The sequence below is a fragment of the Neofelis nebulosa genome, chromosome 6 (genome assembly GCF_028018385.1).
Source record: "Neofelis nebulosa isolate mNeoNeb1 chromosome 6, mNeoNeb1.pri, whole genome shotgun sequence".
NCBI lineage: Eukaryota > Metazoa > Chordata > Mammalia > Carnivora > Felidae > Neofelis > Neofelis nebulosa.
In genome coordinates, this window is record NC_080787.1 from 121,105,332 (window position 1) to 121,118,649 (window position 13,318).

At 38.1% G+C, this 13,318-nt stretch overlaps 1 protein-coding gene across 12 annotated transcripts in view; it reads left to right on the plus strand.

Moving 5' to 3' along the window:
- The window catches only part of L3MBTL3 (L3MBTL histone methyl-lysine binding protein 3), a 129,478-nt gene that overhangs the window by 65,477 nt on the left and 50,683 nt on the right, over positions 1-13,318 (plus strand). For all 12 annotated transcript variants that reach the window (XM_058735230.1, XM_058735224.1, XM_058735225.1 and 9 more), the window contains 2 exons: positions 3,628-3,713; positions 5,765-5,875. In XM_058735230.1, coding sequence (XP_058591213.1) covers positions 3,628-3,713; positions 5,765-5,875 — 197 coding nt within the window. The remainder of the gene's footprint in view (positions 1-3,627; positions 3,714-5,764; positions 5,876-13,318) is intronic.

Below are 13,318 nucleotides of genomic sequence, written 5' to 3' on the forward strand. Positions count from 1 at the left end.
GTGGGAACGGGTGGCGGAAGGCATGATTGCTGACTTCTTTTTTTTTTTTTTTTTTAATTTTTTTTTTTTTAACGTTTATTTATTTTTGAGACAGAGAGAGACAGAGCATGAACAGGGGAGGGTCAGAGAGAGAGGGAGACACAGAATCTGAAACAGGCTCCAGGCTCTGAGCTGTCAGCACAGAGCCCGACACGGGGCTCGAACTCACAGACCGCGAGATCATGACCTGAGCCGAAGTCGGCCACCTAACCGACTGAGCCACCCAGGCGCCCCCATTATTGCTGACTTCTAATGCGAAGCCAATCACCAAGTCCTCTGTGGACTTTCATTTCAGTGGAAGAGAAGAAAAACATAGCTTTTCGACACATTTAAAAAATCTAAATTTCGGGGCGCCTGGGTGGCGCAGTCGGTTAAGTGTCCGACTTTAGCCAGGTCACGATCTCGCGGTCCGTGAGTTCGAGCCCCGCGTCAGGCTCTGGGCTGATGGCTCGGAGCCTGGAGCCTGTTTCCGATTCTGTGTCTCCCTCTCTCTCTGCCCCTCCCCCGTTCATGCTTTGTCTGTCTCTGTCCCAAAAATAAATAAAAAAAAACGTTGAAAAAAAAAAAAAAATCTAAATTTCATGTTCAAAGTGCCAAACACAGCAATGTGAGTATAGTAAACACCACTGATTGTACACCTAAAAATGGTTAAAATCATTTATTTTACATGCTGTATATTTTACCACACACACACACACACACACACACACACACACACACACACAAGTTTAAAAAGAAACTGTCAAATAACGGTTTGTAAGGCCTATGCTGATATTACCTTGGTGCTATGACAAAAAAGATGCCCTTTGTCCAGTCCCTGTTCTCTGAGGGCAGCTTCCTGGCAGGGTCTCTGATGTCCTGTCTGAGCAGGACCGTAGTCACTTACTGTTCCTAGACAGCAGCTCTTCTGCCCCTCCTGTTAATTCATGGATCAGCCCTGCTGGACTCCCCACGTTCATGTTTTTTCCCAAATATGTAGCATTATCTCCTGTTTCCAAAATTAAAGCCTTTATGACTTTTTAAAATGATTTTTATCTTGAATTATCCAATTTTGCATTAATACATGCTTGTTTTTAAAAATTTAGAACGTTTGGGACACCTGGGTGGCTCAGTCGGTTAAGCGTCCGACTTCAGCTCAAGTCGTGATCTCACAGCTCGTGAGTTCAGGCCCCGTGTCAGGCTCTGTGCTGACAGCTCAGGCTGGAGCCTGCTTCGGATTCTGTATGTGTGTCTCTCTCTCTGCCCCCTTCCCACTTGCGCTCTCTCTCTCTCAAAAATAAACATTAAAAAAAATTTTTTTTAATTTAGACTGAAAGTAGAGACAACAGTTGTTCTGTCTCATAATAGTTTGAGTTTGTCCTTGTATCTCTACAGAAAAATCATTCTGCTTCTATTTATACACAAACACCCATGCGTGTACAATCAGCTTTAATATTATTTAAACTGGGCAAGATACATTCCTTAAAAATATGTTGTAAAATATTTGTATTTATAGAAATATATTTGCATACTTTTTAAACTTTTATTTTGTGGGGCGCTTGGGTGGCTCAGTCGGTTAAGTGACCGACTTTGGCTCAGGTCATGATCTCACAGTTTGTGAGTTCGAGCCCTACGTTGGGCTCTGTGCTGACAGCTCAGGACCTGGAGTCTGCTTCAGATTCTGTGTCTCCTCCTCTCTCTGCCCTTCCCCCACTCGCGCTCTGTCTCTCTCAAAAATAAATAAAACATTAAAAAAAAAGTTTTAAGCTTTTACTTTGAAATAATTTCAAATGTACAGAAAAGTTGAAAGAACAGTATGGAAGTCATCGATACCCTTGACCCAGAGACTCATTCAAGTTCATCAGTTATACCAGTGATGTCATTTGTAGCAAAAGGATCAGACATTGCACTCGGTTGTCATATCCCTCTACTCTCCTTCAGTTAGGCTCTCCTCGACTTTCATGACGTCAGTGTGTCTGGGAATTAGAGATTAGTCATTTTGTAGAATGCTGCTGAATTTGGGTATGCTTGGCGTTTTCCTCATGATTGGATCCAGGTTCTGTATTTGGGCAGGAATATCACAGAAACAGCACCGTTTGCTCCCTGCATCCTGAGCGGATGTCAGTTCGTCTCACTATTGATCTTTTACCGTTAATTGACCAAGATGGTCAATTACTTCTTCACTTCTCCACTAACATAGTTATTTTTTTCTCTGTAAGTACTAAGCATTTTGTGGAGAGATACTTGGAGATTGTATAAATACCCTGTGCTTCGTCCCCATGTCACTCACTAGTTTTAACATCTGTTGATATTTCTCGTACGAATTATTATTCTGACAGTTGCTAAATGCTAATTTTTTATACCGTCATTCCTTGTACATAAGCAGTTGTTATTATTCTGCAAAGAATAGCTTTTTCATCTTCCTCTTTATTCTTTGGTTAATTTATTTCTGTCTGCATGGATTCATATATTACTATTTTCATCAAGGGGTTATAAGCCATAACCAGCATTGCTTACTTTCATGTCCCGATTTTCCCAGATTTGGTGCGTGAGAGTCCCTTTAAGTCAGTTACCATGTCCTTTGACATGTTCTTTGAGAACTTCATTCTTTCTGGCACAGCAAGGCTTATCTCGTACTTTCCCTGATTCAAGCTAAAATCTAAACAGTGGATGTGGTGATGGCTACGGTGTGACGCTGCCTCTGTTTCTCGGAGGATATAGTTAGGAAATACGTTCATGTAAAAAAGTTATATTTATGCATATTTCTGTACCTATTTCGACATTGAAAACAAAGAATTATATCCTTAGCTCCAATTCATATCCAAGACCACAAAGTTTATTCTAGTTTCCTACTTTCTCTCTTTTTTCGGTCAGTGAGAAACCTGCCTTCCTTTATCTGCAGTATATTTACAATTTTTTTCAGTCCTTTTTAAGTAGCCAGTTTCCCACCACACTGAGTCACTATTAATTCCTGCTCATGTCTGCCTAATGGATTTTGGACTCTGGAGGAAACAAAAGGGGGCAGGAGGAAGGAGGGATAGTTCTTTCTGCATATTTTATTTTATGAATGGTGTTCCATGACTTGATTGTGCTTGTTTGACCTAACAGTATGATGACATATCTGGAATATTTCACATATTAGTGTATGTAAGTCTGCTTTATTCTTTTTAATAAATGCTTTCTATTTCATATGTACTATATATATATTTGCACATTTTCTATATTGTTATTAAACTTATTTTTACACTTTTTCATTGACAGCTGTGCATTTGTCTTTGTGTGCATGAGATTTTATATTAGTAGAAATAGAATTGCACATTAAAGGGCATTTTTGTTAGTGTGTGTATATCTGTATATAGGACTTACCAAGAATATAAATTATACATATATGTATATGTTATATTTTCATTTAAAACATAGAAGAGGAGTCATGATCAAGATGAAAGTAATTATTACAGTTAGGTCTGAGTGTGTTATTCACTTTAAAGTTATTTGGAACATGAACGTAATTTCCTAGATTATGGTAACAATATCTCATAATTTTATAGGTCAGTTTGTGGTTCTGTCATTCTGGTTAAACCTAACAGAGTTTTCTTTTTTCTTTCTTAGGTTATCCAAATGTGAAACATTTTTCTTGGGATAAATACTTAGAAGAAACCAATTCTTTACCTGCCCCTGCAAGAGCTTTCAAAGTGGTGAGTTAATACATTTTACACTATTTCTTTCATTTGTGTTGGCAATAGTGTTCATTCATTGAAATTGCAGAACAGAAAGAGACAGTACTACTGAGCCAGAAAGAGGAAGAAGAGGGAAACAGAAGACCACAAAAGATGTTTTTGACTTCTTACAATTTTGAAAGTCAAAATTATTACAGAGATTTTTTGTCGTTGGCCTCATTTTGAACTTGTTTCCTTGGAAAATAACTGCTTGAATTGGTGTGGAATGAGTTGTTGTGATCCTACAGCAAACTTCTGTTTTTCCAGCTAGATACTCTGAAAAACCGAAACAAGGCAGGACATTGTTTTCTAATAAAAATTGTGTTTGAGAATTCCTTTGGATTTGTTTATGGCAAGCTGCATGCTGTTTTTCTTTTTATTGCTATTAATCAGCATGTTTGATTATCAAAATATAAGGCCATTTGCTTTTATTGCAGTATCTTTCTAACCCAGAGTCCTTGCATCTTACATATAACTTGTTAAGGTTCAAAGGAAACCTCATTTCTCGGTAAGGGAAGAATAAATGATGAGAGGCATTTTAAATTTTTTTCGTTTTTCCAACAACTTGCTTAATTATTTCTATTTTTTCATAAATTTAAAGAAGAATATGTTAAGAATTTTAAGAATGTTTTTAATGTAGCATAGTCTATCATAAGTAACACTTGTTAAAATGATTTATTGTATATAAATTGCTAGGGTTTCTAATGATAGAATTAATTAGGGATGTGGGCCCAAATAATAGAAAAAAAAAAAAGAACATGAAATATTTTTGAGAAAATAAGTATATTACGTGAAGAAAAGCCATGTAAAAGAATGTGTATGGTTCCATCTGATAGTAAATTTAGGATTTAAAAATGGATAATTAGAGTTCTGCCTTTCTTAGGAATTTTTACCTGACTCTCTAACTTTATCTCAAGCTATACAAAGAACCGCATTGCTCTTTGCTTGAACTCGATAAAATCGTATCAAGATCAGTCTGCATATCTCGTGTCACACTGAGACCTGAGAGAAAACTACAATTTCCCTAGTTTGGCCTTTAGGTGCCTGGCATTGATTGTTTTTTATCCTTTGAGTAATTTTCACACTTAATTCTCCGAGCCACAGTTTTGTTACAACCACTTCACAGAACAGGGGTGTGAGGCTCAGATGGTTTAAGCAATTTACCCAACATACCCTTGAGCTTGCCTTCGACATCCTGCAACTTTTCCGGAGGTTTACAGGTTTCTGCTGAGTCCTGAGGTGGAGCTGGCTAAGGTGTGGGAGGAGAGGTCTTCCTTTCTCATTCCTGTTCTTACAAGAGTGATTGCATCCCATACGTTTTGATGGCTAATTTTCTTTCTCTAAAGACGTCTCCTGCTTTTTGTTCTCTTGGCCATTTCTAGTCTCTGTCACATCTCTGCCACTTTAATGTTCTTTCTTCTGTTTTCATAAATAATTTTTATGCTTGTTGATTTTTGCCAGGATGCCTCCTCCTTTTTTGTAAAAATTTTTTTTTAATGTTTATTTATTTTTGAGAGAGAGAGAGAGACAGAGCATGAGCAGGGGAGGGGCAGAGAGAGAGGGAGACACAGAATCCAAAGCAGGCTCCAGGCTCCGAGCTGTCAGCACAGAGCCCGACGCAAGGCTCAAACTCACAAACGGTGAGATCACGCACGACCTGAGCCAAAGTCAGAGGCTTAACCGACTGAGCCACCCAGGCGCCCCTCAAGACACCTCCTTCTAACTAACGAGAAAAACTTCTTGCCTTCCCTATGCCTAATCAAATATCCACAATATTTTTCATTTTCTCTTAAGGTCTTTTGCTTTCTGTTTCCTCCGGCTGGGTGCTCAGGCTGTTTCTCTTGCTTCAGGGTTTGGCCGTGTGATTTGAGATTGTGTTTTTTTGATAAGGACAATGAGGTCCAAAGCTACTGTAGGAACTTGGGAGTTTGAAGGTCGATTCTGTAAATAGCTTATTATTCTGTCTTTGTGACACAGAGCCTACTTTCTCTTCCTCTGAATCTTACCATGTAAAATTTTCTGTATGGCAGAAACCTCCACATGGATTCCAGAAAAAAATGAAGCTTGAAGTCATAGACAAGAGAAATCCTATGTTTATTAGAGTAGCAACAGTTGCAGACACGGATGATCACCGAATAAAAGTGAGTGTTCTCTGTTGTGGTTCTGTTTTGTCTTTTGTTACAAGATAACTTGGATGGAAACTTCGGCAGATACTTAATTTGTGAAGTCCTAGAATTAAATCAGTAAGACTACAAGAATATGAAAATAAAGTGGCTGTACATCTTTGTCAGTATTTATCCAGTGTTTTCCTTTAATCTATGCAAGAAGTTCTCTTTATGACTGACATTTAATATGTTGTATCTACTTTCTTTTTCCGAGCACACACTCAGAATGTGAAAAGTCATAGATAAGCAAGGGATTTCTTCTGAATACAGTGCATCATTCTCCAATACAATGCTCTTTTTTTGAAAACTTGAAGATTAATTTTGATGGGGCTATATTAGATGTAGAATTTTCAGAAGAAAAGTAAAGAAGGATAGCCCTTTCATGTAGGACAAGGAAAGAGAAATGATTGTATAAGAAAGTCAGGTTTTAATTAGATTTGGATTAATAAAAGCGAAGTACCTCTCAGAGGGTAAGCAAATGTTCAGGAAGGTGGCTTCGGTCTGTCGTGTCCCGGGTGATGAAGTGAAGTGTGACAGCTGTTCCAGGTGAGGAGCTAGAAGTTATCTCTGGTTCTGGCTTCTGTGTTTCCTTCGGCCTCAAACGAGAGCCCTGTTCATTCCACTTACTTCACTGTGAAAACAGCAAGATGTTAGATCTACGTGATGTCTTGCCGACCCTTACCAGCTAACAGCATTCTTCCACTATTCAACATATGTGGTGGTGACAGTGCAGGGGGGTTTATGTGACAATCACGATTTTATCTGGGAAGCGGAGGCTCAGGAAGAGTTGATGAATTACTTATTAATTCTGGCAGTGGCAGAACTAAGTCACAGCCCTAAACTCTAGGAGTTGAAATTTATGCTCTTTAAAAAAATAAATATTGGGGCGCTTGGGTGGCTCAGTCGGTTAAGCACCTGACTTCATTCAGGTCATGATCTCGCAGTTCATAGATTCGAGCCCCACATCGGGTTCAGTGCTGGCAGCTCGAAGCCTGGAGCCTGCTTCGGATTCTATGTCTCCCTCTCTGCCCCTCACCCACTTACGCTCTCTCTCTTTCTCTCTCTCAAAAATAAATAAACATTAAAAACTTTAAAAACAAATAAAAAATAAATCACATATTCATCTATCTGTAATGAGATAATATATAAAAAATTATAGAAGAACATGGAAAACGTGTATCAATGTGGTTTTGTATAAAACAGAAATTTTAATGTTTAATTAGCTATTTTTAAGATTATATAATCATGCAGTGGTTTGGAAATTATAAACAGTGCAGAGTCTGTTAACCTTTTTCAAGTGTATTTTCCTATTAATTGTCCTTGGTGTGATAGTAGAAGTCATAAAGCAATCAGAGTATTTTAGGACTAGAAGTATTTTTTAGATAACCTAGGCTAGTGATTCAAAGAAATGTAGAACTAAGCAAGATACTATTTTTAAAAATCAAATTGGTCAGAATTGAACAAAAAATAAGTGTTTTGGTTTAGGTGCATGAAAAGTTTATTTTTTTCGTGTGTTTTCTTGTATTTTTCTGTATTTTTTTTTCATGTGTAGCTGGTAGGAATAGAACGTGTCTCAGCCACTAAAGAGCAGTTTGGTGAAGCACAAAAGTCTTGAAGGTTGTTTGCCCTTTAATTCAAGAATCTCAGTCCTAGGAATTCATGTTAGGAGAATTAACCAAAGGGAATATGCAAGGATAAAAACTATAAGGAAAAAATAGCAGTTTATAGTATTTAAGATTGCAAACAAGCACAGTAAGCTATAGGTAAAGTAAATTACTGTATATGATGGTAAATATTTAAGAAAAATATTTAATATTGGCAAGTGAAAAACTTGCCAATAGTAAACTCAGGTTTACTATTCTGTATGATGTCTGGTATTGTTTTTTTAAAGAATATTATGGAAAGAAACTTAACCAAAATAATGACAGTTCTTCTCTTGGGGTGCTAAGATTATGAGTGATTATAAATGATTTTTTATAATTCTAAATGAATTATAAATGATGAGGTTTTGGGTGTGTTTGTTTTGTTTTGTTTTTTGTTTTTGTTTGTTTTGTTTTTAGTTACCTGGCTTCAGGAACACATATTAATTACTGTAATAGTAAAAAAAAAAAAAAAAAAAATTAGATTAACTCTGATTTTACATGTGAGAACGTTTTTGACCCGGAGAGGTCAAGTACTCTAAAGTGGGTAGTTCAGTTAGTTAATAGGAAAAGTGTGGACTAACTTTTTAGTTAGGCAAATTCTCTTTCCAATACAACATCCTGGTTGTTTAACACCCAAAACAGAGCTGGCTATGAGGTGTGTAGTTGACAATTATCTTTTCACAGTTAGTGGTATAAATTTCATAGCTAAAGGTGAACCACTGAACAAGTACCTGTGTGTTTATGAAGTCCTCAAAAGATCAGCGAACAGGTGACGATGACCCAGTTTCAGGATTCATCAGACTTCTGAGACTATAAAAAGCTTTCATTAGTAGGAGTTTTTCTAATGCTGTGGGAGATGACGAAGCAAGAATGCTTATCTTTATTATTCAGGAGGAAAAAGAGTATATAGAGACTAAGTCCTTAGCGCAGCTTAATATTTTAAGTTTCTTGGGTATAGAATCAACTCTTCAGCTAAATAAGATCAACCTTTTTAGGCTACATGATATAATATATTTTATGCCTTAAGTTATTACAGGTAAACATTTTAAAACACATGTATTTCACCAGATGCTGAAAGAAAACAAGCAAAATGTTTTTGCTCTCATCTGTATGTTCTGGGGAGAGTTAGAACATACTACAGGCCCGCCCCGTCCCTCCCCACACTCACTTCTGCTTCCTCACAGGCAGGAATTTTCCTTTTTTTTTTTTTTTTTTTAGCTGCTTCTTCTGACATTTTATCCCTAATTTTCTGAAATAATATCTGTGTTCTGCTGTTTTCTCAGCCCCATCAATTTTAGGTCCAGTGTATTTCCTTCCTGTTAGGGTAGTTCTGGATTAAGCTCTTACCATATCCGTTCCTTCACTGTATCTTTTCACTAGCGACTTCACATGTTTTTAAAATGTTTTCTCAGTCTTCTGTATTCATCTTCTCATGAGTAAATAAATCCTGTTGGCTGCTGAGCAGAACAGTTTTTTTCTTATGACATTTTTTTTTTTCTGGAGTCAATAGTTTCTTGTGTTATGGTTTTTTAAATTTTCTGTGCTCGTAGTATCAGATGTTTACAAGTGCTCCAATAAATCTGATGTGTCTTTCTGTCAAAAGCCCAAGTATATATATTTTTAAATGGTTATTTATTTTTGAGAGGGGGGGAGGGAAGGAGAGAACGAGCAGGGGAGAGGCAGAGAAAGAGAGGGAGAGAGAGAATCCCAAGCAGGCTCCCCACACTGCCAGCACAGTGCCCAACCTGGGGTTTGAACCCACGAACCTTGAGATCATGACCTGAACCAAAATCAAGAGGCAGATGCTTGACCAACTGAACCACCCAGGCGCTCCCAAGTGTATTTTTAATAAGCCTTCTGTCTGTATCTTTTCTTTCTTGACTCTTTTTCCTACGACTTAGCAGTCGCCCATGGTAATCTGGATAGTTCTCTAAGCCTTATCCTGAACTTTCATCCTGAGACTGCTCTTTGCTGGCAGACTATGTTGTGTTTTTCTTTCTTTTTCTTTCTTTCTTTCTTTCTTTCTTTTTTCTTTTCTTTTCTTTCCTTTCCTTTTCTTTTCTTTCCTTTTCTCTTCTTTTTTTCTTCCTTTATTTCTTTCTTCCTTTATTTCTGTTTTTTTGAATCACATACTTGTTTTTCTTAGTGTTCTCTTATCATGTTGAAACACATCTTTTTGTAACCTTCTAAGAAAGGGTATATGAAAAGCCTCTGCTTTTGGCTCCTTGCACATCTGGAAATATCAATATTACTAGTCTTACATTTGATTCATACTATGACTAGGTGTAGAATTCTAGGTAGGGAGCCATTTTCCCTCAGAAATTGAAAGCCTTGTTCTGCTGTCTTCTCACATCCATATCGACTGACCTTAGACCTCTAAGGCCATACCAGTTGTTCTGCTCTGGGTGAGTACTCATGCAGAGTACTCGGGCTTTTTACTGTGGAGTTTCATGTCCTCCAGTTTTTGCACATGTTTCTTGTATTACTAGTTGATGACTCCCTGTTGTCATCCTGTGTCTTCTCTTTCTGGAAGTCCTGCAGCTCTGGTTGTTAAACCTTTTGAATTGACCCCTTGATTTTCTTGAACTTTCTTTTTATGCTTCTCTGATTTTTTTTATTCTACTTGTTTAGAGAGATATCTACTCTATTTTTCAAAACCCAGGTTGCTTTTTTTAAAAACTTTTTTAATGTTTATCTTTCAGAGAGAGAATGTGTGAGCGGGGAGGGGCAGAGAGAGAGGGAGATAGAGGATCCAAAAGGGGCTCTGTGCTAACAACAGAGAGCTGAAGCTGGACACTTAACTGACTGAGCCACCCAGGCACCCCATGTTTTAAAAAATATTTTTATGTTGCATTTTTAATTACAATTCTGATTTTTTTAATTTTTAAGCGTTTTTTCCTATTTTCTAGCCTCCTCCCCCTTTTTATTTATTTTTTATTTTTTTATTTTTTTTAATTTTTAAAAAAATTTTTTTTTAACGTTTTATTTATTTTTGAGACAGAGAGAGACAGGGCATGAACGGGGGAGAGGCAGAGAGAGAGGGAGACACAGAATTGGAAGCAGGCTCCAGGCTCCGAGCCATCAGCCCAGAGCCCGACGCGGGGCTCGAACTCACGGACCGCAAGATCGTGACCTGAGCTGAAGTCAGCCGCTTAACCGACTGAGCCACCCAGGCGCCCCTCCTCCCCCTTTTTAAATGGCATCATCTTTTTATTTCTTGAAACAATATTGTTTCTTATCTGAGGATACTAGTGATGGTTTTTCTTCTGTCCTCTGCTTATTTCCTCCAAGTTTCTGCTGTCGTATTGGAGCCTCTCCTCAAATATCAAGTCCTTGACTGACTGTCTGCATTAAGAAAAGGCACTCATAAAGTTAACTGTTTTTCATGGGTGGGACTTACAGACCAGCAGACTTCACCGTAAGAAAGCAAAAGAGCCAGCTTTTTCACAGGGACGTTCCCATTTGTTGGCATCTGGGTCCTTCTCTGGAGCCTGTCAGTTTTTGCCAGAGTCCTCCCTGGGGAAGAGTGAACCTGGCTGTTGCTGTGCGAGAAAGAGAATGGCTGGGTTGGAATATATGGCTCTTGGTTGTACAAGTTCCTGTGCTTTCTGTCCAGCCCATTGCCCGTTCAGGTCTGTTCTAGAATTGAGAGCCTTGGGAATTTTTTTCTCTACAAGATAAATGTCTGCTCTTTGCCTGGGTTGTTGAAGGGGCAGTTACCATGGTGGGTGGAGTGGGGGAGCAGCCCGAGGGCGTGTAACTACTCCATATTGACTGTGAGTCAGTACTGCTGTGTTTCAGGGCCCTTCTCTCCTGTGTGCTGCCTCCAGAGTGAGTCCTCCTTGGGGTCTGCAGCCAGTGGGCTCCAGGCCTGTTCTACAGACCCCTGGGCTGTGACCCACCCACCCTGTCCTGTAGGTCAACACTCCTCCTGTTTCCGCCCTCCACACACATCACTGTCACTTCTTACCTGTCAGCTGCTTTTCTTCTCCATTGGTCCTTCTGGCTTTATACCTTTTCAAATATAGCTTTAATTTCAGAAGAGACTGGAGATAAGCCCCTGGGTCTAAAATGTGTTTTACTGAGTTGCCTTTCACATGAACAGAAAATCCAACCAAATCTTTTTTCTCTTTCCTTTTTTTTTTTTTTTTTTTTTTTTTTTTAAGGAATAGTGTGCTTTCTAAAATATTATCTGTCTCATTCTTGGTAAGCTGTCAGTAACATGTATTAAGGTTTGATAAAGGGTCCAAATGATGCTTCTGGGTGAAAATATATCCAATTTCCTAAGCTATAGTTTTAAATATGTGTGAGTTAAGTCTTTTTCACTATACTTTGATCCATAATCATCTTATTTTCTTTAGAATTTTTATTAAATACATTATTGCTGAATTGCTTTTATGTATAAGTATATTTAAAGTGGAACATTTGTATTATAAATATTTTGTGTGTCTTTTTGGGGTTTGTAAGATTTTTAAATATTTCATGTTGTATGTTTATCTTCCTTCCTTGTTGTTGTTTATTAGGCATTTGATTTTTTTTTAAAATAGTCCCCAGCAAGAGTAAAACTGTCACTTAACATTACTCAAGTGTCTGATTTTTTGTTTGTTTAAAACTTCTTAATATGTCAGTGCCTGAAAAGTAAAAGTTACAAAAGATGAAGTTTAAAATTTTTTTTAGTGTTTTTTTTTTAATTTTTTTTAATGTTTACTTATTTTTGAGAGGGAGAGACAGAGCATGAGTGGGGGAGGGGCAGAGAGAGAGGGAGACACAGAATCTGAAGCAGGCTCCAGGCTCTGAGCTGTCAGTGCAGAGCCCGACGCGGGGCTCAAACCCACAACCCTGGAGATCATGACCTGAGCTGAAGTCAGATGCTCAACAGACCAAGCCACCCAGGCACCCCGAGTGTTTGTTTATTTTTGAGAGAGATAGAGACAGAGTGTGAGCGGGGCAGGGGCAGAGAGAAAAGGAGACAGAATCCAGAGCAGGCTCCAGGCTCTGAGCTGTCAGCACAGAGCCTGACACTGGGCTCGAACTCGCAAACTGCGAGATCATGACCTGAGCCGAGGTTGGACGCTTAACCAACTGAGCCACCCAGATGCCCCACGAAAGATGAAGGTTTAAATCAATTATTTCATCTGAGCTTCTACAGTGAGAATTTCGATTAGGATTAATGTCAATGTTTGCATATATTAATTTTTACATAATTTCAAATAGCATTTTAAGTGTATTTGGTACTTCTCAGAATTTTATTGTTACCTCTGTTCATAATATCTAAACTAAATTTTATCTCTGAAATTGAACCCTTAAACTATTATAGTTCTCCAGATTGTCTACCAACCTAGATTATAGAAGGTATTAGATTTATCTATAGTATCTAAAGTGTATTAATCCTAGATAGATGACTTCTCATTGCCAAACCGAGATGTCAGGTTAATGAAAACTAGGAACCATTGTGGCACCATCACCGGATATGATAGATCTACCGTAAACATTTTTAAAGGTATGTGTGAGGAAACTTTAAAAAGAATCCTTTTATTTATGCTGATAGCAACAGTTTTAGGGACTATATCGATGTACAGTAATGTACTATTTATATACATTGGATGCAGAACCAATTGAGCCCCCCCAGAAAAGTTGGATGCAGAACAGATTGAGCCCCCCAGGCGCCCCAGTAGTATACAATTTGATATCCATGGGTCTCAGTTCTGAGTGCACACCAGAGTTACTTACAAGTTGAGTAAACGACCTCTGTGTGCATAGAACCCAAACCAAAGCT